At 31.2% G+C, this 26,593-nt stretch overlaps 1 protein-coding gene and 1 pseudogene across 1 annotated transcript; one reads left to right on the top strand and one right to left on the bottom strand.

Moving 5' to 3' along the window:
- Positions 1-7,279: 7,279 nt before the first annotated feature.
- LOC131625211 (uncharacterized) lies at positions 7,280-8,508 on the top strand. The gene has a single exon (XM_058896100.1). The coding sequence runs from the start codon at positions 7,407-7,409 to the stop codon at positions 8,232-8,234; it is 828 nt and encodes a 275-aa protein (XP_058752083.1). The 5' UTR covers positions 7,280-7,406; the 3' UTR covers positions 8,235-8,508.
- Positions 8,509-19,583: 11,075 nt separating this feature from the next.
- LOC131625203 (putative F-box protein At3g21120) lies at positions 19,584-20,822 on the bottom strand (annotated as a pseudogene).
- Positions 20,823-26,593: the final 5,771 nt, after the last annotated feature.

Genomic DNA, 26,593 nt, shown 5'->3' with positions numbered 1-26,593 from the left:
CCCAATGAATATATTCTCAAAGAAAAACTGTCAATGACTTCTCAAGGCTACAAACTAAACTTAGTCCCTCAAGGAATACAATCAGAGTTAAAATACAAAGGTTGCGTGTTTACTATGATAATGCTTCTCAACAAGCAAATACGTAATTTGAATTTCAGACTTTACACTTACAATGAATATACAATGTAAAGCTATACCTGTAGTGAATGTTGAAATGATATTTCTCTTTTATTTCTCTTTATTTCTTTTTGTTTCACACAAAGATTTTCTCAACAATTATTTTTTGCACAACTGTACACAATGTCTTGTTTTTCAAATTTCCTTGTCCTTTTTAAATAGATAGTACTATTGGAGGATGAAATTCGAAGATGATGAATAATACTATTGGTGAGTGGAAATGGAAACTTCATCAATATCACAGTTGTAGTAGTGGTGCAAGGTTGAGCCGCAAAACATGGAGATCAGTAGGTTGTACAATCCTTTAAGAACTTCCAGCATATTTGTCCATTTTAAAAAATATTTTATTTTTATGCTTAAATGTACTATCTCCTAGAATATCCTTTCAATCATTATTCTCTCAATCATTAGCTTCGTATTTAAGATGATTTGAAGCTTGATCATAGTTCAGAGCCTTGTAGATTTAGACTTCAGAATCTAGTGAAAATAAGGCTTGAGATATCTAGTGAGCATGGGTTGTTTTATGTAGAGGTGTTGTCTTAATTATAATTGCTGAACACTATTAGATGGAAATTTCTTCATATTACAACTTTGATTGTATAGAGCCAAGAGTCTGCTTTACTCAGAGTTTAAAATCTACTTATTCCAGAGTCCAGGATCTGTTTTGTTTAGCTTTGCCCTTATTTAGATTATGATTTCTTTAGAGTCTACTTTGTTCATACTCATATTCTGCTTTGTTTAGAGTTTAGAATATGCTTCGATCAGAGTTTGCTTCGTTCAGAGTCTACTTTCATTGCTTTAAGATTTTGCACATTTAATGATAGTACTATTAGTGTATAAAATTGTTCTTTATACTTTGTTATCATCAAAACTTAGGATTGTAGATGCAGAACCAAACTTGATTCAAGAACTTCACACCGAACTGAGTTAAAAACTTTTTGTAATATTTATTTTATGTATTTTTCAGTTGCGCAATCTTGTGGTCATACACATTGTTTCAACATTGTGTCTGACATCTTGTCATCAGTAGAACATAATTTCATGACTATTCATGACATATTAGAGAAGCTTCAAGAGAATAGACCCATTTTTTTCAAGAGTACACGAATTATTTCCTCTTCATCATCCTCCGTTAAAAAATGCTTAGTTTTATGGTTTGGAAACTTTGGGAGGTCCAATTTGGACTTCTTTGAGATCGATCTTTAGTGGGGTCCAATATGCCCTACAAGTAATTTTCCTTTGGGTTCAATTTCACAAAGTTAACACTACGGATAATTGATTTAGATATCGAATTTTCAATCATTACCTCCCTCTTTATTCTGAGGCTATCTTGATAGCATTTCCTATTTATCTCTTGATTTTCTTTCACAACTCATGCACACTCTTTGTTTAACGGATGAGCGTTTAGCCAAAACATCTAAATTTGATTGGTTTTGCGTTATTGTCCACTCTGAAAGTTATCCTAATGGAGATGTATCCTTGCACTTGAGGGTGACAAAATAGGTTCGACACGTTAGACATATCCGTTTTTCCTAAATTTATTTGTGGTGCGTAGCAATATTTTAGGCACACACTTTTATTATATTAACTCTACCTGCCTTTTATTTTGGTGAGAGGCTTTATAATGGTTATTAGTAAAATTGTTAGAATTCATAAGGACTCACTTTATGTTCCGATTAAACATATGCACACTAATAATCATTTGGTCATCTTCATCGTAGCGGACTCTTTGGTGGGTTGAGCCACTTCTCGATATTTACATCTCTGTCTCAAAATTAGATTGGATACGTATACAACTAATGTACAAGTTTTTATTTTGCTCCAAGCATAGCAATTAAACTTGTTTATTTATACTAGGGGAGTTCAAAAATATGTTTAACTAAATTGTATCCTTGAACTGAATTGCACTGCACCATACAAAAACTAAACCACTTAAATAGTTAATGAACTGAACCATTTAATTTAAACAATTCAAATTCAATTTAAAACCAATTTTGTTTTATAAACTGGTTCGAAAAGATTTGTTTTTTCCCAAAAATAAAAAATAATAATTTAGCAAAAATAAAATAAATATATTTTAAAAAATATAAAATATAAACTTTTCCAGGAAAATTAAAAAAAAAATCTTGAAAAATATATTCACTATATGTAATATTTTTATGATTAAATAATTTATTTTTACTTAAAACTTTAAATCCATTTAATTATTTTTGAAAAATAATAAAAAATAGTTTTCCGAAAATATAAAAAATCGAGTTTTTTGAAAATACAAAAAATTGAGTTTTTTGAAAAAAAATGAAAAATCGAGTTTTCAAAAACACGTAAAAATCGAGTTATTTGTAAATATGAAAAAAATCAAGTTTTATCGGACGAATGAAAAAAATCGAGTTTTTTAGAAATACGAAAAAATTGATTTTTTAAAAAGAAAAATTGAATTTTTTTCTTCGAAAAAACGAAAAAATCACTTCACGAACTGAAACAAACGAGAAAAAAACTTATAGTTCATGTGCATCTTATAATTAACAAACAAATATCATGTGGTAGATAATATAAAAAGAAAATACTAATGTAATTTTTTTTACATATAATTTATATGCTAGTTGAAGAGCACCAATTCTAATTTCATTATTCCACTAGGTTTCACAGGGAACATCTGACAATAGATTTAGTTGCAATAGAAGTCAAATTATTTGTACCGTAAATATATATATATATATATATATATATATATATATATATATATATATATATAAAAAAAAAAATTTTGAATAACCAGATTTAAAAAAAAAAAATCCAAAATAACCATATTTTCAAATTAATTACCAAAATGACTAAAAATTTCTCAATTTTACACGTTGTCGCCAGGGGGTGGCGACAACAATACCCCCTTAGTGTACTCGACAGTGGGCCTGGCGACACAGTATGAAAAATCGGCCAAGCCGCCACCCCTGGCGACAACACCCCTCTTTCTTTTTTATTTTTTTTAGTTAATTTTTTTTACCTATTATATTTTACTATTTTCTTCATATGGGGGCCCACATGTTTTTGGACCATGTATCCACTCTAGCTGGCGAATTATTTTCATGTGTGGACCCAAGTCGTCTCCTTGGGTGGCGACAACACTCATTTGAGAATTTTTTTTGCCTATAAATAGCAACTCATTCCTCCATGAAAATTCATTCATTTCTCCACAAATTTTTTGCATTTTTCCTGCACATTATTGTTCATGTCTCGCATAAGACCCTGCCAATGGCAGTGAACATCATCCAGTTGTCCCGTGCCACAACCGAAATATCGTAGAAGGAATGGAGATGTTATTTTCTCTCCGGTCAAATCCCCTATGTCAGTTACGTTTTGGAACATCCGTACCTTCAACAACCTGAAGAGGACTTTGATGTCACAGTTAGAGGGAAGTACAGTCCTGGGAAAGAAATCCAAAGGATTCAGAGGCTTAGAACAAGGGTCTCGCTTATGACCGGAAATACGGTACGTTAGTGGGTTGAAGTGAAAAACGACATTGATATTGAGCAAATGATGGATGGAACAGATGACATTGTTTTAACCGTTGTAATTTCTTAGATTTTAATTGTTTGTTGTGTTGTTGTTTTAGTCATTGTGTTGTTTTTTTAATTGTTGGTTTTAGTTGAAATTTTATTTCGTGTTATTATTTATGCTGTTTTTCATGTATGTTGTAACTCATTTGACAAATGAAAAAAAGTCCATTTCATTGGTAAAATAAATTACAAATAACATTGAACCTAACAACTATGTTGTGGAACTAGATCCACGATTGGGACACTTGTTTTTATTATGTCCAACCTCACGACATATACTACACTTCCTTTGCATTTTTTCAGTGGCGTCCATTTCGGTTCTAATTTGGTCTACCACTTTTATTCTGGCGCATTAAATTGTTGTGCCAAACCGTTTCCCCGTCGTACACAGGCAAATATGCCTCGTTCGCTACCACCGGAAAGTAATTGTCGTATACATTGAGCAATGTTGATACCTTGTAAATGAGTGATACCAATGATAATGCATCAAAGTGACTATGTGAACATGCTGCTGCAATGACATGGGAGCAAGGCATGCGATAGGCTTGAAATTGGCCACAGTCGGACCAACGATCTAGGATTAAGACCCGACACTGTTGTCGTGGCAGCCCCTGGTTGTGGTCAACAACCATTGTATTTTAACCAACTCGATTCAACCACCAACTACCACGGACCAAACTTTGAGGCCGCACCCACCAGAAACCAATTTGTCCCACCAAGACAAAGCTTTGAAGACGCCGCGAGCACCCGCCTTTCCTATAGCAGGAATTCTAGAGGTCAAGGACGGTTGACAGATTTTGTAGACCCGGAGTGCATTAAAGGGTCATCGACCCAAACACAAGAGGAACCAGATAGGGAGGCGTAGGAACAAGGGAGCACTACCAACTCGTCAGCCGTCTCAACGAGTTATTAGACCTCCTCCGTGCGGATCGTACCAAGGTCACCCGCAATAGGTCATCCAATTTATAATTAGAAATTGATTGTAAACCAGTTTATAAATACAATCTGGTTCAAAACCAATTTAAAACTGAATTAGAACTGTTTTAACAGTTAAATGATTTTTTATTAAAGTGATTTTCAAAAACTGAACTGAACCACTAATTTAGTTCAGTTTAGTGCAGTTCTTAAACCACGAACACCCCTAACTTATATACAAATAGTTTAATAACAATAATATATAGTTAGATACAAATTATGTTTAGAGTGAAGACCCATTTTGGTCCCTCACAAAAATTACACAACTCAAATTAGTCCCTCACAAAAAAAATGGCCCAATTTAATCCCTTACAAAATTTAACCGGACCATATTAGTCATTATGTTAATATTTTTTTTAAGCCGGTTTTTTTCATACTTTTAAACCATGACTGGATTGCCACGTTTGCTTTTATTTTTTAAATACTAAATTGATTCTTAATTATAATTTCATTTTTAAACAATTCTGAATTAATAATATCAAAAAAGCCAAAATTGTTTTTTATATGGAATTGAACCCAAGACATTTAAACAATATCTTAAGTCTTTACCACTAGTTCAATGTACATCCATGACAAATAATTACTATGATTTTTAGTAATATTAAATGATTCTAAATTTAAAACAAAAAAGTTAAAATTTATATCAATGAAGTCTTAAACTCAAGTCCGTTCAAGTTAAATGATAGTCACTTTAAAATTAAACAAATTAATTTATATTGTTAATATTCTTATTAATGAATACTTAAATTAATAATTAAGAACAAAATATTTTACTTATTTTAAATAACAAACAAATAAATATTTACTAATTTTAAATAATACAAAAATTAAAAAGTAATAATAAAATATAATTCCTAAATATAATTAATCAAATAAAATAAATAAATTAATATTTAATTGAATTACTATTAAATTAATTGATTACTATTTAGTTTGAATTAACAAAATTATTTTAAATATTAATTGATTATTTAATTTAAGTTGATTAAATATTTTAACAATTAATTGAATTACTATTAAATTATTTAATTATTGTTCAGTTTGAATTAAGTTAAAATAAGGAAATATTTCATTGATCACTATTTAGTTTGAATTAACTAAATTATTTTAAAAATTAATTGATTATTTAATTTAATTTAATTAAATATTTTAACAATTAATTGAATTCATATTAAATTATTTAATTTGAATTATTTTAAAATAAGTAAATATTTATTTGAATATTAATAATAGAAATTGATTTGTATAGTTGTAAAGTAATTATCATTTATCGGTGTAGTGATAAAATATCATTTATCGGTGTAATAATAGAAATTGATTTATATTTATAATTTTTGCTTTAAATTCAAAATTATTTAATATTTTTAAAAATCGTGGAATTTATTTGTCATAAATTCATATTGGTGTAGTGATAAAAACTTAAAGATAGACTTTGGTTCAATTCCTTATAATAAACAATTTTGGCTTTTTGGCTATTATAAAATCAAAATTGTTTAAAAATGAAATTAAAATTATTAAATAAGAATTGTTTAAAAATAAATTTAAAAATAAAAATTAATGTAGTATTTAAAAAATAAAATTAACGTGGCAGTCCAGTCACGGTTTAAAAGTAGAAAAAAATCGGTTTGAGAAAAATATTAATAGAAGGACTAATATGATATAGTTAAATTTTATAAGGGATTTAATCGAGTCCTTTTTTTGTGAGGGACTAATTTGAGTTGTGTAGTTTTTATGAGGGACCAAAATGAGTCTTCACTCTTATGTTCATTATACTACTTACTACTAATACATTGTAGAAATTGTTAAAGATTCTTGAATTTTGATTCTCTCTAATTTTTCCTCTACTGCTCCTTATTCAGCAGCAATTATGACCATTGGATTATATTCTATGCGTATGTATTATTTATATCATTATATTTTTCTTACTTATTGGTCATTAGATTTAGAGCATGATAGAAGTTGGAGGATAAAAATTGGAGAGATCCATTCTCAAGATTCTTATAAACACAAAATAGTGACAACACAAGTCTGAAACCAGCTACTACAACAATTGGTGCAATCTCATTTGATTTCAGCAAACACCACCTATAAGAATTAAGCTGATTAACCTTTGTTTGTTTTTAACCTAAGCTAAAGTAATAAAATAAGGTAAAAAATAGTACTATCACATCATCATACTAGAAATTTAAACTTCAAACGCATGGTTATCAATCCGTCCACCTGTTACTGCTATTGGCCGTGGCACACATCGTCGCCATCATCATCCCCCACCTCCAATCCAACCATCCAACGGTCAAACCTTCACGATCACATTTCCCGAAACCAAACAACCTACGTGTCCCTCATTAGCCACTACCACTGTGCACTCCTCTTTTTTCCATTGGCTCTCACTTCTCACAGATTCACACTCTTTCTCTTTCTGGCTACTTTCTCCCATGCTATCGCCACGTTTACTTCCTCAACCAATCCCATTCCTCCCACTCTTCCCTATCTTTACTGTTCAAACACGTGTTTTTTCTTACACGTGTCCCTTTTCCATCTCCCTATAAAACCAACCCTCGTGTCCATCACTTCCTCGTCTGCATTACTATTAGCCATTTTGATTCCTTCTTTTGCATCACTTTGCTCTCATCATACCAGAAAAGCGATACAAACAAAAACAAAAACACTGAGTTCATTGAGTTGAGAGAGAGAAAGAGCATGGACGGAAGAGGAGGTTGTTGTATAGTCAGAAATGCAACTGGTGCATACGATATGTCAACCATGGAAAGAATAATGCTTAGGTTTCGCCCTATCGCTCCCAAACCTTCAGTGGCCGGAACCGGAACCAGAACCGGAAACACCGCTTCTGAAGGCTCTTCTTCAGAGAGCGGTGATGCTTTTTACCAAACTAGCAGAGCTAGGAGAAAGTACGTTAAACAAAACAGTACTCCTGAGAAACGAAGGATCCGCCGGAAGAAAACCGTTTCTTCAACGCATCCGGTGCCGGTAACTCTTCCTTTACTTCCGGAAACTCCCGATCCGAAGGAGTCTCCGGCGAGAGATCTAACCCTAACTGCTGAAAATAAAAACATGCCACCGTGTCAATGGCTGAGTTTCGAGAACCACAACAAGGTAGTAACGATGGATCCGGTTAAGTGCTACTATTCGAGCGTGACGGTGGAGTGCGTGATGGACGCGTGGGTGGAGGGTGAGGGACTAGGGAGTACGGACGAAGAAAAGAGAATGAAGATGAGCATGGACACGTGTCCAGGGTTTATATCGGACGGTTACGGGAGAGTGACGTGGACAAACGGTGCGTATAGGGAGATGATGGGTGAGGGAGGTGTAGGGTTGTTGATGAAAGTAAGTGGTGTGGTTCTGTCTCCGTCGTTCACGTGTAGGGTTAGAGTGGTGCAGTTTGAATGTGGGAGTGGAAGGGAGAGAAACTCTCTTACCCTACCTTGTGATGTGTGGAGGATGGATTTTGGTGGGTTTGCATGGAGGTTAGATGTTAAAGCTGCTCTTAGCTTGCGATTGGGTTGCTAAAGCTAAATCACTTCTTTTCAAGTTTAATTTCAGCTTTCATTTTTTTTTTTTTCTTTTCTTTTCTTCCAAGAACTCAAGACCACTGTTCACTCTATTTAGTAACGGTAGTTGTATTTGAGTTGAACCATAAATGTACAGACTAGCTGCTTGACTGTAAATTACTGAGTTTGTTGTCTTCTGTTCCTTTGAGCTTGGAACACCGGTTGGCCAATGAATGTGTACACACACTACTATGATTATCATTTTAAATTGTTTATTTAATGCCTTAACTCAACTAGTTGATGTTATTGTACCTAGCTACCGATGGTCTGCAGCTTTTTCTTTTCAATAATTGGAATTTTTGGCCCATTTGTTTAATTGTTAAGATGGTAAAAATATTTTCTAAAAAGAAATTTTAAAATTAAAATTATATTAATACAATAGAATAAATTATTATTGTCTATTAAGGAATGGAAATGTATGATGAAATAAAGGCTTGCTAGCTGGGATGGAACAGGTTTTGATATGATAGAGAGGGGTGAAATTGCAAATTGTTAATTTCAAAGCTTACTTAAGTAATTAAGTGAAAAATAACATGTGAGTAAAAATAAATTAAGTCCGGATTATTTTAGAAGTATGTTAATTAAGTGATGGTGTTTGAAAGATCGATATAAAGATCTTTGTCCCAAAATTATCTTGAGTCTCGCCAGATCTTTGTTCCAAAATTATCTTGAGTCTCGCCAGAGAGAAGATTTAAGATTTTATAAATTTAAGATTCAAAGTTGTGAAAGTTTACTTGGTCGGTTGCGCGCTTAACATAGTATCTTAGTGACCAATGTATTGTAAAAGGTAGAGAAACTCATAGTTTCCTAAGGAGACTCTCGCACACTCATAAAATGCTTTTGAGGATCCTATCTCTCTTTGATAAAATCACAACAACAACAAAAGTTTTTCATATACAACTAATTGATTACAAGTCCAAACAATCAGTGATGAGAGGAAATCACTTTGGATAATTAATGTGTTATTTATACGTGTAAGTATACACAGTTAAATAGTAGTAAGTGATGTAAAAGTAAGAATATCGATCCTACAGAGATTGCAATAACATAATTGATTCTCACTATAAAGTCTTGTGAAAAACCATGAGCAAAAAGATAGTAATAATGGGTTGTAACAGGTTGACTTCGAATCACATCATTTTAACAAAAAATACTAATTTTTATTAAACTTCACATTTCTCAACATAAAGAGGTTTAATTCATGGTGAGCAAAATAAATACTACAACATAAGTTCTTACTGTCAACATTTTTAAACACAAATGAAAAGGAAATGCAAATCTAAGCATGACACTCTATTTCTTGCAATCTTTCAATCAACAAGAGGCAGGTTTTGTCACATCAGGAAGCTCGACAGTTCTTCAATGGAGTAAATATGAAAGGAACTATTCACTACAAATTCATATTTCTTCTTCTCCAACAAGATATTTTTCTAAGTGATTTCTTAAGTATTCTCAACTTCTAAACCCCTTCTACATTCTTCTAAGAGGTCGTATTATATCCTCTAACATTTAGGCTTTCATCTTGTCATTGGATCATGGGCCCTGTGAGTATTCATTGTTTTGACCCAAGGAAATTAACATACTTCATTCTCCTTTCTCTCTAATAAGCATCATGTAATACGACTCAGCGTACATGGGACATATGTCTTGTGACAGGTTTGCTGCGCAGAAAGACAAGTAGCACGTGCAATTTAGTGGTTAGTAGCTTTTGCAGGCCTTTGTCTCGTAGCATTTGATCGTATCCATCCAATTTTCCAAATCTTTTGTGCTTCATTCTCCACACTTTTATGTCATATTTTCCCTAATGTTGAGGACTTTCACTCCTTTCAACATCTTTTAGCTTTACGACCTACTAGGAAATAAGGTTGAATTGGTGCTCCAGTTCTCTCGTGCCAGGACTTATCATTTGATCAATCCTACACAAAAATGAAAAACCTATAAAACTCACAAAAAGAGAGAACATATGTGGTCTACACAAATTGAATTAAAATAGCGAAATCTACTTGAATTAATCTAATAAGGCTTGTCAACCAAAAATAAAGTCAACTATTAAGGGCTTGAAAATCTCGCAAAATAGTGAATTATCGCACCCCAAAGGAATGTATCCAAAAATTGGCACAACTTGGTCTTTATCACATATTTAGCATGTTTGTGTGTTTGTGCATGTGTGTAACCCATGATCCCATATGTCATAACAATAGTTTTCACTCAAAATAATTAGCCTAAATCCTAGTTTGGTAACTCTATCCTATGGTCTAATAATTCATTTTTCAATTGCAGCAGAGGGAATTAACTAGCTTAATGTTTTCAATGACTTTTTGGTTCATTTTGAACTTGGGGATTTTACTTGCATCACTTTTCTTAGTAACTTTTACTAGGTTCTCCACCTTTTCACCTGATATAATTTCACTTGTAATGAGTCTAAACTATTACTCAGAATAAATACACCCACAGTTCCTCCTGTTTCGGGCACAAAGACTTTATTTATAAAGCTTTTTGGCATTTTTATTCTTTTTGCTCACTTTTATTTTTTTTCTCTTTTTTTTTATATATTAGTAAATGAAGTAGATCCAATAACTAGCCTTATTTACGAATGTTTCCTTCTCCTAAACTAAATCCTATAGTGAGTCTTACAACTACTACAGAAAATACATTTAACCTCGGTTGTATATGAGGTGTTACCCCGGTTTCATATACGAGATAAAGAAGGGCGTCATAAAAAGCGTACCACATTATCTCTCAATTGGAAATCCACTAACGGGAAAGGAGTAATGGTCATGAGTTCGATCCACAGTGATATCCTTTTTGGATTTTTTAATGGCAAAAACACATTTTCCTTCGATTTTGTCATTTAACTAACGGGTAAAACACAATTGAGTTTATTATATCTAATGTAGATTTCACCAAGCCCTAATTGAACATATAAATTTTTAAATTCGTTTACAAAATAATTATATGAACAATCATGTTATATTTGAAGAACAAATTACACTAATCAATGACTTTCGAGCATCCGGTAATTCAACTTCATCTCCTGTTCTTTAATGGTTAAAATATCGTTTAGTGTTTCAAGTTATTCATTCAACACTTCTTTTTCTACTAATTTATTCTTGAAAGCACAAAACTTAATGCTTTGTAAAATGATCAAGTAAGTAAGAAAGTTCAACAAAAATTAGAAGCATTGAAGAGATTTTAACCATAAAAGAACAAGAGATGAATAATGAGTTACAAATTTCTCGAAAAATATTGAAGAGATTTTAACCATAAAATAACAAGAGATGAACGATGAGTTACAAAATGCTCAAAAAATATTGAACGAGTATAGGGTGTTTTTCAAATACAACATAATTTTTATATTATTATTTCCAAAATCAATTTTATATGTTATACGTTCAAAGAGAGGTTAGTGAAACAAATAATCAATATTAGATATAATAAACTCAATTGTATTTTCTGTCACTATAATATTATTTTGACATATTCGACGAAACAAGATGAAAGTTGCACAAAGAATCACAAAATATAGTCTTAACCTCAAACTCAAACTCAATAACAACAACTAAACAACAACATATAGATTTCCAAAATTTTCTAAGGAGAACAACTAAACAACAACAATATCAACAACTCAAAAACAACAATAAATAACAACAACAACAAGATTAACATTCAATCTCAATTAAAAAACAACTAAAATTAAACAACAACTAAATAAAACAATCTCTCAACATCAAGAATAAACCTATAACATCATTCTCAATAAACCTATAACATACTTATCTCAACAAAAACAACAAAACATATAACATCAATCTCAGTTTAAACAACAAAGACAAGATTAAATCTCTAGAGCTTAGGAACTCAACAACAAGAAGAAGAACAACAAACACAAACAATAATAACAACAACAATGACAACAACAATGACAACAACAACAACAACAACAACAACAACAACAACAACAACAACAACAACAACAACAAAAAACAACAATGTAACATGAGTACCGATGTTTAACTAATAATATATGTGAAGAACACTACTACGTAAAAGTGATACCACAATGGTTGGAAAATGGATACCACAACGTCTGACCAACCGTTGTGAGGTAAGAGGTGGTTGTATGTATGATGCTTTCCACCACGGTCTCGCACCCATGATTATAAGTCAAGTAGCACGCTACGTATCACAACGGTTACTTCAAACAACTATTGTGATATATACATTGAGTTTATTATAAATTATTTGAAATAATTATTTCTCCAATGCTCACTAAACATATAATCTTTCAGTTTGATCTAGAACATTATAATATTACAAACTAAGTTACATTAGAAAAACAAGTTACACATTCAATGCTAAACGAGAATTCTTATGTTCCTTATCCGTATTTTTCTATTTAACTGTTAGAACTTATTTTAATACTCTTAGGTCTTCAACCCCTTCTTTCACCTCTAGTTCATTTTGCAACATATTGTTTAGGTAAAATACTTTTTTTTGGTCCCGAATGTTAACTTCAGAATTCACTTTGGTCCCTTCATTTCAAAAAGTTCTCTATTGGTCCCTTAACTTTTCAAAACGTATCATGTTGGTTCTTTTCGTTTAATTAGCAACGGAAAAATTCAAAAATTGGTCGTTAAATCAGTCGCTAATATGACAAAAAGGGCTAAAATGGTACCTTTTGAAGATGCAAGGGACCAACATGGAACTTTTTGAAGTTAAGGGACCAAAATGAACCCCGAGGTTAATATACGGGACCAAAAAGAATATTTTGCATGTTATCTACTTTACAAACTAAATTAGAGGTGAAGAAGGAGGAGGTTAAAGAACTAGAAGCATTAAACCAAGTTCTAAATAACTAGAAGCATTATAATTTTCTAATGCAATCTGTAAATTTATATATACGTTAAGGTGTTGAAAAAACAGTTAAACCACATAAGATGTATTATACTCATCTTAAACAAACATTAACAACAACATTCATCAACAACAAACCTTAAACAACATATAACTTTTATATGTAGTAAACACAACATCAACTCATAAAATGTGTAAGCAACATACATGTCCCATATTGGCATTAAAAATGAAAGGAAAGGGTGATGAAGCTAAAGTGAGAGGAGAAAACATGTGTTAATCCATAACTACGGGAGAAAACAAGCAGAAAGTTCACTTTAACTGCATCCTCGTTAATTCTTTTCATTCACCTATCCAAACTATAGGAGAAAACAAGCAGAAAGTTCAAACATTATGAAACAAGCTATTGGAACCTAAACAATAATAGATAAAAAGATTTTGAAACATAAACTAGGTTGAATACGAACCTGTAAGGTATCCATTTCCTAAGATTTTAAGAAGACGAAATTGCATAAGTTTGGGTTTCAATATGAGTGAGAAGAGGTAGGGTTTTGTTTTGAGAGAGACAGGTGAAATAATTGTTAGGGTTTTCTTTTGAGAGAGGCGGTTGTTATGTACTAAGCGAGAGATAATTTCGCTCTTATATATAAATATGTAACACCTTTCACCATGGTTGGTAAGAAGAACTGTGATGAAATGATTGAACTTTACACCACGGTTGACTAAAAGAACCGTGGTGATATACAAGTTCAAGCCCATTTTATCATGAAAAATGGAAAATTGTTGGAGCTGTCTTTCAAACCCTTTCACTCTCGGTACATTTCACTACGATTGTTAATTATGACCGTAGTAAAACGTATTTTAGTAGATATCAAAAAAGCGCCTAAAAACGAGTTATTACCATGGTTACGAAAGGTCTATTTTGTAGTAGTGGAAGAAGTGAATGAAATGATTTCGGCTTTTCATTCTGGAAAGATCCTATTATTTATTATTTTAAATGGAACCAAAAAAGCGCCTTTATTTTTTTTAGATTTTAGGACAGATATGTTACCTTGGTTTTTGGTAAAACCGAGATAAAAACTCCCTAATTCTTTATTCTTTTTGCAACCAAAAAGGCGTCTTTATTTTTTATAATTTTACGTTGGCTATGTTACCTCGGAATTTTAGATTAATCGCAATAGATACTCTTCATAATTTTTATTTCCTCAGTGTCTACCTAATTTTTATTCTAATTTTTATTTCCTCTGTGTTCATTTCTTATTCAAATTTTGTAACAATAACTTTGGGTTGTTTTAGATTTTGGTTTTGGTGTTTTAGGTTACAAGAAGAAATTTTGGTTAATGTACAAACTACCTTGAAGACTATGCATCGATAATCTGGGAAAGACAATAAAAATGAATATGGGAAAGACAACAAGATAATTTATTGAAAGTTATAATTTCTATTTTTTAGATTTTGTGTATGAAGCATTAGCGTGCGATTCTCATTTCCTTTGTTTTTGTTTTGCTGCAATTGTGTTTTGGTTTTATTCAGATTTAGTACCATATAACCACAGGGTGAAAGCTAATAGATTAGTGTGTATGAGAAAAGAGTTTTTGAATTCCATGAAAAGAGGTTTTCCGCTTTTATATTGGTTCTTCTGATTCTATGATCTTTGAAAGTCTAAAAGCCAAAAGATTTCACGCATGTAAAGTTTCCTTTGAATTATTGCTTCTTTAATTCTCCATGCTTTCTTCTCTTGAAAGTTGGAAAGATATTCTTGTTGACTAACTACCTCGAGCTGTTGAATGATTACATCTCTTTGTCTTTTCAAATTTATTTTTCCTTCTTTGATATTCCTTCTACTCCTTCTTACACATAATTTGATGTAATGATGTGTAAATTGTAGGTTGTTTGGTTCCTAATAGAATTGTGTCATTGTTGTTTTTATTGTTGTTGTTATTTTTGTTCTCCATTACTCTTTTTCTTGTTGTTTTTGTTGTTCTTCATTACTATTGTTCTTGTTGTTATTGTTCTTCATTACCTTTGTTTTTGTTGTTCTCCATTATTATTGTTGTTTTTGTTAAGAACATTGATCTATTACGTCGGCTCTTCAAAACACCGAGTATGAATATTTGGCGCACCATCTAGTTCTAAAATCATAAATAGTCGATGCTGGGAATTGAACCCACGTGCAGTTAACTTTAACCCTCGATGTTTTAATATTCGAGGTGATAAGGAGTAGTTTTCATGACGCCTTTCGTTACCTCGCTTTCGTAGCTGAGGTCAAACGCATCCCGCGTTCAAAGTTAGATATGTTTTTTGTAGTAGTGATATATGGGTTTAGGACTATCGTTGTTTAGGCTCTTCATATCCTGTTGATGGAAGCTTGTTTTTCCATCTTTTTTGAGGACTCTGACTGATATTTTTTGTATGTTGCCCCACATTTTTATTTTTATATATGAGAGTTCATTAAAAAAAAAACAAAATCAAGGTGAAAAGTGGTTTATTTTTTGATTAAAAATAAATATATAGCGCCACTTTTAATGAAATAAAAATATAAACTTAAGTTGCTAGGATTCGAAGCATGTACCCTGAATTATTTTACCTTTTGATTTTCTACTAAAATTTACGAAATAAATTGTTTTTTAAAAAGAAAAAAAATGGCGCATACATGTATTATACCTCGATTTTTTTTGTTACGTGAGGTGAAATCGTTGTCATATTGTGCATTGGTTCTTAATTAAGACCTTGTTTCTAATATTTTCATAAGTCCAAATAGAATTCTCTTGAGTTAACTAAGAAATTTTGCTATTTTTTAGATGAATTTAGTATTTATTATTATATTTTCTCTTTTTTATAACATTAAAGTAATAAACAACAATAGAGAACATTTTCATTGATGATTGGAAATGAAATATTGGAAATGAAACATACAAACATAATTGAAACTAAGATAGGCGCCTTCATCCTGAGCAAGGATAATGTCCTCACTATCATCTCGGTAAGTTCTGGAATATCAGACAATAGAAAAAACTTACAAAAACTTAAAATGATGGGTTGGAAATATCAACTACGCTTGAAATTTGTTGCTTTTCTTGGTTGGATAGAGTTTTTTTACTCTCTTTCTCTTGTTTCTTTCTTCCTTTTTCTTACTTTTTGATAGTGTGCCTTTTGACCCAACCTCGTCTTTAGAAACAACATCAAATATGTGCTTGGATTTCATTTTTGGAGAGGACTTAATGGTCATTTGTTGCTCTTCTGTTAGGGGCACAATGACATGTTATGTCACGTTAGATTGTCCTACTTTATTTTTTCATTTTCTTTAGTATCTTGCCTTGGTTTTCAAAGGTTCAACATCCTCTGGTATCTCAGCACCTTCTGACACGACAGTGGTCTTTAGAGACTCTCATTACTTCATTATAACTTTCAATCATACTTATTGCCATTAAATATGGATTTGCATCTTTCAGTATTTTTATCATCTAGCGTTGTTTCCGATCAATTTTTGTATTAAATGGTGTTGGGAATTCATTACTTTCCTCATTTGAATTTTGATGTAGTCATTTTTAGCTTAAACTTGGCCTTTCATGTTGTTATTCTTCAATGGGTACATACAAAGGAACAAGTGGAAATTTGTTGGTTGCAGGTTCAACTTCTTGCCCCATTTCAGCATGTTCTTTGTTGCTTTGTTCCTCATCCTTATCTCCATCCTCCTTTTGATTTCCACCCTCTTCATTGTCCTCAGCGTTTTCTTCATCTTGGTCCTTGTTTATTACGTACTCCTCTTCCTAGTCGAATTCATCATTATTTTCGTCCTCAATTTCATTTTCTGGTTCCTTTTTCTTAGCCTCCTCTTCCACCACGATCTCTTCATCTACATCCTCTTCTTGTTCATTCTCACCCGACTCATTCATGTCAAAATGGTTTTTCACTTTGGGTAGTATTTCATTATTCTACTTAATTAGACTTTTGTCTTTCTTAGTTTCCTTCTTAAATTTTTTCTTTTTCTCGAATAATTCTCTTTCTGATGCGTCAAAAGTCGCCTATTATATAGGACCAGTCATCAGAAACGACACCTTCTTTCTCTTAGTCACTTCCTGCTTATGCTTCTTTACCAGGTTACCTTCATATTTCTCTTTCTTTGTAGGTTGTTCTTCCTGGTGTTGTCCTTCTTTGTTGGGCCGATCTCTTAAGACGTGATCTAGGAATATTATGTTGGACTTGTGACTCCACACATAAGAAGGGGGTGAATTGTTAGTTTGAAAAACTTTTAAGATCATTTTCAGAGTTTAAAACCATTTTAAACATGTTTAAGAAATTTGCAACAAAAAGTAAATATGTGGAAAGTAAATAGTTAAGGGATAAAGAAATAACACCAGAAATTATATAGGTTCGGTCAAAAAGGAAAGACTCAATTCTCTCCCCAAGATTTTTTATTTAGAGTATCCAGTAAATCTTAAGAGCTTATACTAGGTTGAATCCTCAAACCCTCTTATACAAGAAAAATGAAGTTTGTAGCTAACTTCCAACCAAACAAGAAATAAAGTAGATTAATATTTTTTTCAAACAACAACTTGAAGTGGTTAGTCGCCAAGTTAAACCGAGATTTTACACAGGCTTATCTTGAACCAGGGTGAGCTTTTAAACTTAGTTGAACTCACGAACCAAACCGAGGTTTTGAACACGCTGACCACAAAGCACTAAAATTTTAATTTGGGCTAATCTCAAACCAATGAAAGCTTTTGACTGAACTGAGCTAACGAATCGAATAGAGGTTTTCACAAGATAACCAGAAACCAACTTGAAATTTTAATCATGACTGATCTCGAACCTAAGTAAACTTTTAATATGGATACGATCATAAATGAAATCAAACAAGCATGAATCACAATCGAAATTGTAAGAAAGTTATACAAAGGAAAAAAGAATCATATCAAAACAAATCAAATACGATGGAGTCAAAAAATGAAATTGAAGAATCAAAACAAAGCAGAAAGAGACCTCAAAGAATTAATCTGATATAGAAATCTGAAGCAAAGTGGAAAAAAAAAATTTCCTCAATAAAATGCAGTGAAAAATTTCCTTGAAATTGGATACCAATGTTTCTCTAATACCATGTTATAAAACATAACATATATACAGAGAGAAGTTGTGAATGAGAAATCTTAGAATATTAAAAAAAAGTAAAACAAACAATTATATCAATGTCCATTAAGTACTAACTAGTCATCCTAACTACTTAGACTATGTACAATGGTTACATTATTCAACACCCTACTTTTTCACTTTTTATCTTCCACATCATCTTCTCTCTCTTCCACCTAATAATTCAACACCTATTCAATTTTTTTTCACTACAATGGTTTTGTTTAATAAAATTCAACACCCTACCCCACATCATATTCTTATTTTCTTTTAAAGTTTTGTTTTTATGATTATATATTAATATCTATTATCAATTAAAATTAAATTAAAATAATTAATATTTAAACTTTTTTTTTTAATTTAATAATTTATTTATTTTTTCTAATTTTCTATTCTTAATTTTTTTTCTTGCAAGTAATAAATAAGAGATGTAAAAATAGTTATTTTTTTAAAAAATAAAATTATAAAAAAACTTAAAAATGCAATAAATACACTAAACACACAACACACTAAAAAAGAAACACACAAAAAATGAAACACACATAATTTAATTAGTACAATAGACTCGGCTCACAAACAAGGATAATTAGTAAAATTTTGGGTGTTAAAAGGGTTATTGTTGGGATCCATTTCACTACAAGGATGTTTAGAGCTACAAGCTAAATAGAAAAAAAATTGAGAGAAAAAAGTGAATTTTTTTTTATGAGTCCAAATCAAATGAACCAAGTCTCTATTTATAGAGGAAAAAAAATAATGAATTTTGATAAAAATAAAAATAAATAAAAAATTTATTTACTATGAAATAATTAATTTTAAATGATTAAAAGAAAATAAAATCTAAATAATCACAACAACCAATAAAATTGTGTAAAGTGTTGCATGTGGCCCCACTTTTTTCTCATTCAACATGTTGAATCTTTTCAACACCAATTAATCCACATCACATTAAACACCTCATTCAACAAACCATTGTAGACATTCAACTATTGAATAATTTTTTCAACACCCCCATTGTAAATGGTCTTATGTGTTTTTAGTTTGATATGAAAGCATTTCTCAATTAAAATAATACACCCATTTCAGAAAGATAGCAAACCTTCAACGATTTAAAAAAGGGAGTGAATGTAAAGTTGTAAACTCAATCCCAATAAAAATGAAATAAGAAAACAGGGAGAAAAAACCAAATAAAAATAAAGACATCATCAAGAAGCAAGGTAGGCCATCTTCAATACATGCATAAGGTTAATCCAAAGATTGGCATCTTAACACCTCTTGATCTATCTATCATAACTTCAAAAGTAAACTGCTAGCCAGAACAAAAGAATTAGCTATTTATCCTTCCAATCGGATCAAAGCTTTTCTTGTACCTTCCCATCTGACAACCACCAAGTTGGTTTCCATTAACGGCGACAAGTACGCCATGCATTTGAGTCCTCAAATCAACCCAGACTAATTCTCTAGCGAGTTTTACATCGAAGACTACATCCTTACTCTTCCCAACTCCAATAGGAAACTCAACAAAGGGTAAGCGTCCAACAACAAAGAGATTAATCCATGATTCTTCGACACCAGGTTTACCCAAAATTGAAATGCAAAAACTAGCTGCATCTGGATGATTTTTAACCCAGTAACTTGTTATCAAAGTAATGGAGCCATTTAACATCGCCAAATTTCTCTTCAAGTTTCGAGACTTAAAACGGCCATCAATGTCCGAGGGAATGGGTGCTTTAAGCAACGTCTCACTGTTAAAGTCAAATGACAGCAAACAATCTCTAAATTTTTTTGAATCAGATTTAGCCCACCAATGAAACATTCCATCAAAGTAGAACCCTATGCTTCTTAATCCAGAATAATGATAACAATTGCACATATCAAAATCGAGTTTCTTCCAAGAGTTACTTCGGAGACTATATATCTCCCACAAGGGGTCGTAAGATCTATCTTCATAGACATTATCATCTTCATCCTCCTCCGGAAAAAAATCTATCATTTGAATAACTTTATAGTCATCACTAACATGATCATAACAAAATCCGTGAAGAAACGACCCAGGAGACCGATCGGGCGGTATGTTCTCAACCGGGCTGGGAGGAATGAGCTTAGCTTCACTGGTAGTTGGATTCCACAATACAAGTCGGCATGTATCCCTAAATTCTTGTCTCAGACAAAGAAAACCATTGATACTAACTGAACCCACAGCATAAATATCAATATCATCCCTTTGAATTTGAGGAGGCCAATCTAATTTAACCCAATTCTCAAACTTGTTATTCGAGACCCAGTAAAACTCGCAATGCTTTCTAAATCCATGTATAATGGGCAGCCACGTCTGTAAGACCAGAAATGTATCATCATGACAAGAATGGTTATCACGTTTTACGTTGCTGCTAAACATTTTCATGAAGTTAGGGTTTTTGAACAAGAGGGACCATGATTTGCATACGCATTGAAATCTCTTCAATGACTTTAAAGGCAGTTTTGACAGAATGAAGAGCACAAGTTAGTCAGGTAAAAAGTTCCAGACGTTTTCGGTAGTGATCGCAACTGACACTAATTTTTCCATCTGCGATGTGCTGCAACAAGATTGAGAGAAAGTATATATATGGAAATCAGAAATCCATTCCTCGAGTATATCAATTTGAAACCCTAATGAGAGCGAGTTTTCTCAGGAAGAACGAGTTTTGCGATTGCGGAAATCTGTTTGGGAAGTCATTGGTTAATGAGTTTTTATGGTTGTTCTTCCAATATTTTAGCAGTATTAATTTGACGTGAATTATAATGTTTATTTAGGAAAAAGAAAGTTTACTTTGATTAAAAAAAAGTTATAATAAGCATTACAAGAAAATGACTCATTGATGTTTTTCATTAGTGATATGAAATAAATGATAAGGAAAGGAGTAGAAAGTACTCCGAGAGCCCTCTATTTATAGGTGAAAATCTCGTTCAAAAAGGAAAATTATTCATGAACTTTTTAATACTCATAACTTATTATGCTTTAAGCTTAATCAATTATGTGCTTCATAAAAATAAACAACCCTAATTCCTAAATAGGAAAGCATATAACGACTAGTATCCTAATCTATTAGGAATGTTCTTAATTGATTAGGAAGATTTATTATGCCTTGATCCAATTGATTGACTAAAGGCCTTAATCGATTAGGAATTATATATAAGTATCCTAAATTTCTAGGAATAATCTTTATTAATCTCACATGCATCTTAATGGCTCCTCTAAGGGTTTTATGGAGAATTTATTAAATAGAGAGGTTTAAATCACTTTAGGTGAGTGTGTGCATTGCCTTAGAAATTTAATAATTATTCTAATATCTTTTAGAAGACTATGATCACCTAGATATGAACTATGAGAGCTTTCAAACTTCTTTTCCTTCACAAACTCAGAAGTTTCAAGATCCCTAGATTGATTCATCAATGGTTCAAAACTTGACTTCTTCTATCTAATGAGCCTTGATGAGGCTTCTTTATAGATACCATCATAAGAAAAATATTGTTTGACAGGAAATCAACATAAATTTCATTAAACATAATTTAAAATAACATTGTTGAGAAGTTGGGATGAAGAAGATGAGAATTTTTACCTGCAAATTTGTGATATACTATTGTTGAGAGGAAGAAGAGGACTTTTTTTTGGATTTTTTGTTTGAAACAGAAGTTATGAGAGATGAGTTTGGAAAAGAAAGTAGAGACATTTAATAAAGGAGAGCTATTTGGTGGGTTGGTGCGGTGCATAATTAGTACAGTCGTTGGTGAGGGGGTACCTCTCGAAAATGAAACGGTCAAAAAACGCGTGGGGGGGGGGGCTCCAAATGTGAATCTTGGATTTGGTGACTGCACGCACAGTCTGCCAACAGCAGTTGAAAAGACCAAAGTTGTCTCTTTTGCGTGGGATGCTCCTTGCTAAAATCAGTATGTCAATTTGCTGGAGGATACCCCTCGCTAAATTCTGCATTTTTTGACTAATGAAAAGACATTTTGACGCCGCTTTTATTTGCTTGGGGTACCGCTCGCAATGCATTTTTTCAAAAATCAAAAGTTCCCTCTTCTCCTACTTGCGAGGGGTAACCCCCCTCTATGTTAATTTTGTTTTTTTTAAATTGTGTGTTACGAGGGGCTTAACCCCAAGCAACGTCTTTTTATTTGTGTGGGGTTTTACCCCTGGCTATTCAGAGGATTTCTTGTTGTGGGTGTTGTCATTTGGGTTTGACATATTAATCTCCCAAACATAACAACTTGATCATAACTTCATATTAAGACTTCACCTAATAGTGTTGTCATCATCAATACCATTTAACTCATCTGTCTACTGCAGACATTATAAGTGCAAGCTCATAAGCTTTAAGATCCTTGCTTGATTCATCAATAATTCAACACTTCATATGGGACTTGACTTCTTCTATCTGACGGGGATTTATAAGGATTTTTTATAGACACCATTATCAGAGAAAGATTGCTTGACTGGAGACCATCAAGGATTTCATTGAACGTCACTTGACATAAGGTGTTGTCCTTTGACTTAGACATCTTGATTTCCCAAGCATAAAAACTTGTTCATAACTTCATATGAAAACTTCACCTAATAGTGTTTCCATCATCAATGCCATTTAGATCATATGAGTATTGTAGACATTACACCTACGAGCACATAAATTCACATTCTTCTCCTTTTTTGATTATGATAGTGCATCTCTCAAGGAGGTGGACAAACAATGAAATAATGGTAAAGGGTTGAGGTGGTTAAAGTTCTCTTGACAAATATAAAGAGTGTACCTTACTCCTCCTTGAAACTATACTTTTCCTCTTTTGACATAATAAAAAAGGTGAGAAAAAGATAAAAAGAGATTGAATACATCCAAGCACATAGATCAAGAGATTAGAAGAGAAATATCACTCTTATTATTGATTTAATTTAAAATAAATCAAAGTACAATAAATTAAGAAAGTGCTTAAAGTAAACACATTGAAAATGATAAAAGACATGATGCAAGAATGTTAATTGTTATTATCATCACTAGTTATTTTCTTCTCCAACACGCGGTCGCGGATACAGAAATATTTAATAATGGGGGTAAAAAATAATTTATAATATATTTACAAAAAATTATACTTTAAATTTTATAAAATTACTACGAACACTGACTTTGACACGACACATTACTCACACTCTGACATCGATAATGTCAAAAATATAGGATGTTAACACCTTTATATATGTTAAAAAGTTTTAAAAAATAATTAAAGTTAATATTATTAATTCATTTTATCTTATCTACTCCATAAGTCTTTACACTTATTTTTTAAAATTTTTAATTCATATAAACAAATATTTTTCATGTGGACAAATATATAAAAGTACATTATATATTGGAGGACAACAAACTACCTAGATATTTGAGGACTAATAGTAGTTAAATTGACTAGGTGTTTTTGTGGCTTTGTCATGTAGTCATTTTGATGTGCATGGATTGGTTGATCGGTGTGTAACAGTGTTTTTGGAATGAAATTATTATTATTATTTAGGTTAATATCTATTTTCACCCCTGTCATATAGGTTTAATTTGAAAAACCCCTTGCCAAAAAAAAATTTCAAGAAGTGCCTTGTAAAATTTCAGAAGTTTGATTTTGAACCTTTATCATGCCACATCATCAAAAAGTGTGATGTGGCAACTTTTTTTAAATTTTTTATTATTATTTTTAATGACTCGCTTGGCTTATGTGGCATTTTAATTATTTTTTATTTATTTTAATTCTATGTAGCAATTTTATTATTATTTTATTGTTTGGTACTTAAAATATTAAATGAGAAAGCTTAAAAAATTGGTCTCATGGGATATTGAACCTTACTACTGAGCTACGAGTTGGATTTTGTTATACAATTTCCTTAGCTAAAATATAATAACTATTGGACTGCATTTATAATTAATATTAGATTAATTAATATTACCACTGTTTATAATTAATATTAATTTAATTTTTATTACTGTTTATATTTTAATTTAGTTTATTTTAATTTAATTAATGTTATTTTGTTGTTAACGTTATATTTAACTCAATTAATTTAATTTAAAGATTTTATATAAATGTTTATTTCTAATTTAATTTAAAGACTTTATATAAATGTTTATATCTAATTTAATTTAATTTATTTTAATTTAATTTAATTAATATTATTTTAATGTTAACGTTATATTTAACTTAATTAATTTAGTTTAAATAGTTTATATTAATGTTTATATTTAATTTAATTTAATTTTTTTTACTGTTAACGTTATTAATTAATATTTATTTATATTAATTTAATTTGGTTTATATTTTATAATTAATATTAGTTTAATTTAATTTAATTTTTATATTTAATTTAATTAATGTTATTTTACTGTTAACGTTATATTTAATTTAATTAATTTAATTTAAAAAGTTTATATTAATTTTTATATTTAATTTAATTAATTTAATTTACTGTTAAAGTTATTAATTAATATTAGTTTATATTCATTTAATTTAATTTAATTTAATTTACTGTTAACTAATAAACATTAACTAATGACTAATAAAAATTAACTATTAACTAATAAACATTAACTATTAATGGTAAGTTAAGAGTAGTTATTATATGTTAGAGTAACGCAATTACATAAAAAAAGCATGGCGCAGGACCAATTTTTAAGCTTTCCTATTTAATATTTTAAGAACCAAATAATAAAATAATAATAAAAATGCCACATGAAATTAAAATATTTAATATTTTAAGAACCAAATAATAAAATAATAATAAAAATGCCACATGAAATTAAAATAATTAAAATGCCACATAAGTCAAGCACGTCATTAAAAATAATAATTAAAAATTAAAAAAAAGTTGTCACATCACACTTTTGGATGATGTGGCCTGATAAAGGTTCAAAATCAAACTTTTGAAATTTTACGAGGCACTTCTTGAAACTTTTTTTTTGTAGGGGTTTTTCAAACCAAGCCTATATGGCATGGGTGAAAATAGGTATTAACCCTTATTATTTTCTCCAAAAAAATTATGGGGGTTTGAGCCCCCTTATTGCCAAGCATGTATCCGCGTCTACCAACACATGCTTCTTGAGGAGTTGACTTATTCTGTCAACTTATAAACAACTTGAGCAGTGTCCAAGTATATTACTAACATGGTTGCAAATTTTACTTCAGATGAAAGATCTGCATTGTCCATGACATTTATTTCCATCGAAATATTCTCTAGGTTTTCATCATTAACACGAAATTTAATTATATAGGGGGCTTTATCACAAACTTGTCCAAGAGTTGTGTTTGACGTTTCACAATCCAAAGAGACTTTAGCTTTGACAAGAAATTTGGTTATTAGACTTCCGTATAGCAATCTCGCTGAATTGCTCTTTTGACATTTGAACATATAACGAGGCGTTGCATCAGCCCAACTGACTTGAAAGTTCTAAGAGAACAATCACATAGGTACTACATCTTTCTTTAGAAGTACATTACGTTTATCTTTTTTTGGAAGTATCACACGGGTCATTAGGTGATATACAATACAAGAGTTTGCCTTCATAAACTTAATCTTAAGAGAAAGTTCTTTTTTCCTTATTGGGTTGATCATAAAATTGATGAAATTATTGATGATTTATCTAAATAGGTCAACTATTATAAAATAATATAAAGAGAAACTAACTTCGTATAGAATATTAAAAGAGTGGATTATTTTAAAATAATGTTTTTCAAAAAGAGTCACTAAATTTTAGGAAGAAAGGAGAAACAAGATTATGGGTGGACAAAAGAAGCCGAACCGTAAAAGTCCGACCGATCCGAAGACAATTTTAATGCTCTGGTCGGGCCACATCGGGTTATCGGGTGATTGATTTGGATTTTAGTGGGCTACTTCAGTTCGGTTGAAAATATTAGGCCCATCGGTGACCGAAACCGACCGAGCCCAACTATTACTTATTAAAATTACTAGGGTTCAGAACACAACTCAATTTCTCATGTTCATTTTTCTTCTTCATCTAGCGCCGCCCCCTCTCCCTCATCTGTTCAACTTCAACCTTCACAATATTGAACCTTCAATGTTTTCATCACCCCTCCTTCATCTCTATTGTTCAATCTCTCTCCTAATATCACCCTTGCTCACATATGAATTTTGAAACACAAACCCTAACCCCCAAATCCAGAAAAAGACCACAATGAAAACATATTGTTATAGAATCCTTTAGGAAAATAATACATATCTTTATTTATGTCTTTATTTTTGTTCGTGGTCCTCGATCTGTTGGATTCTACGCTCGTTTGGAACACTTAAAGAACATCTTCCTAATGTTT

This window comes from Vicia villosa, unplaced genomic scaffold (assembly GCF_029867415.1).
Source record: "Vicia villosa cultivar HV-30 ecotype Madison, WI unplaced genomic scaffold, Vvil1.0 ctg.000195F_1_1_1, whole genome shotgun sequence".
In the NCBI taxonomy this organism is placed as follows: domain Eukaryota; kingdom Viridiplantae; phylum Streptophyta; class Magnoliopsida; order Fabales; family Fabaceae; genus Vicia; species Vicia villosa.
The sequence above is the reverse complement of the archived record's forward strand: the minus strand, read 5'-3'. Positions and strand labels throughout refer to the sequence as shown.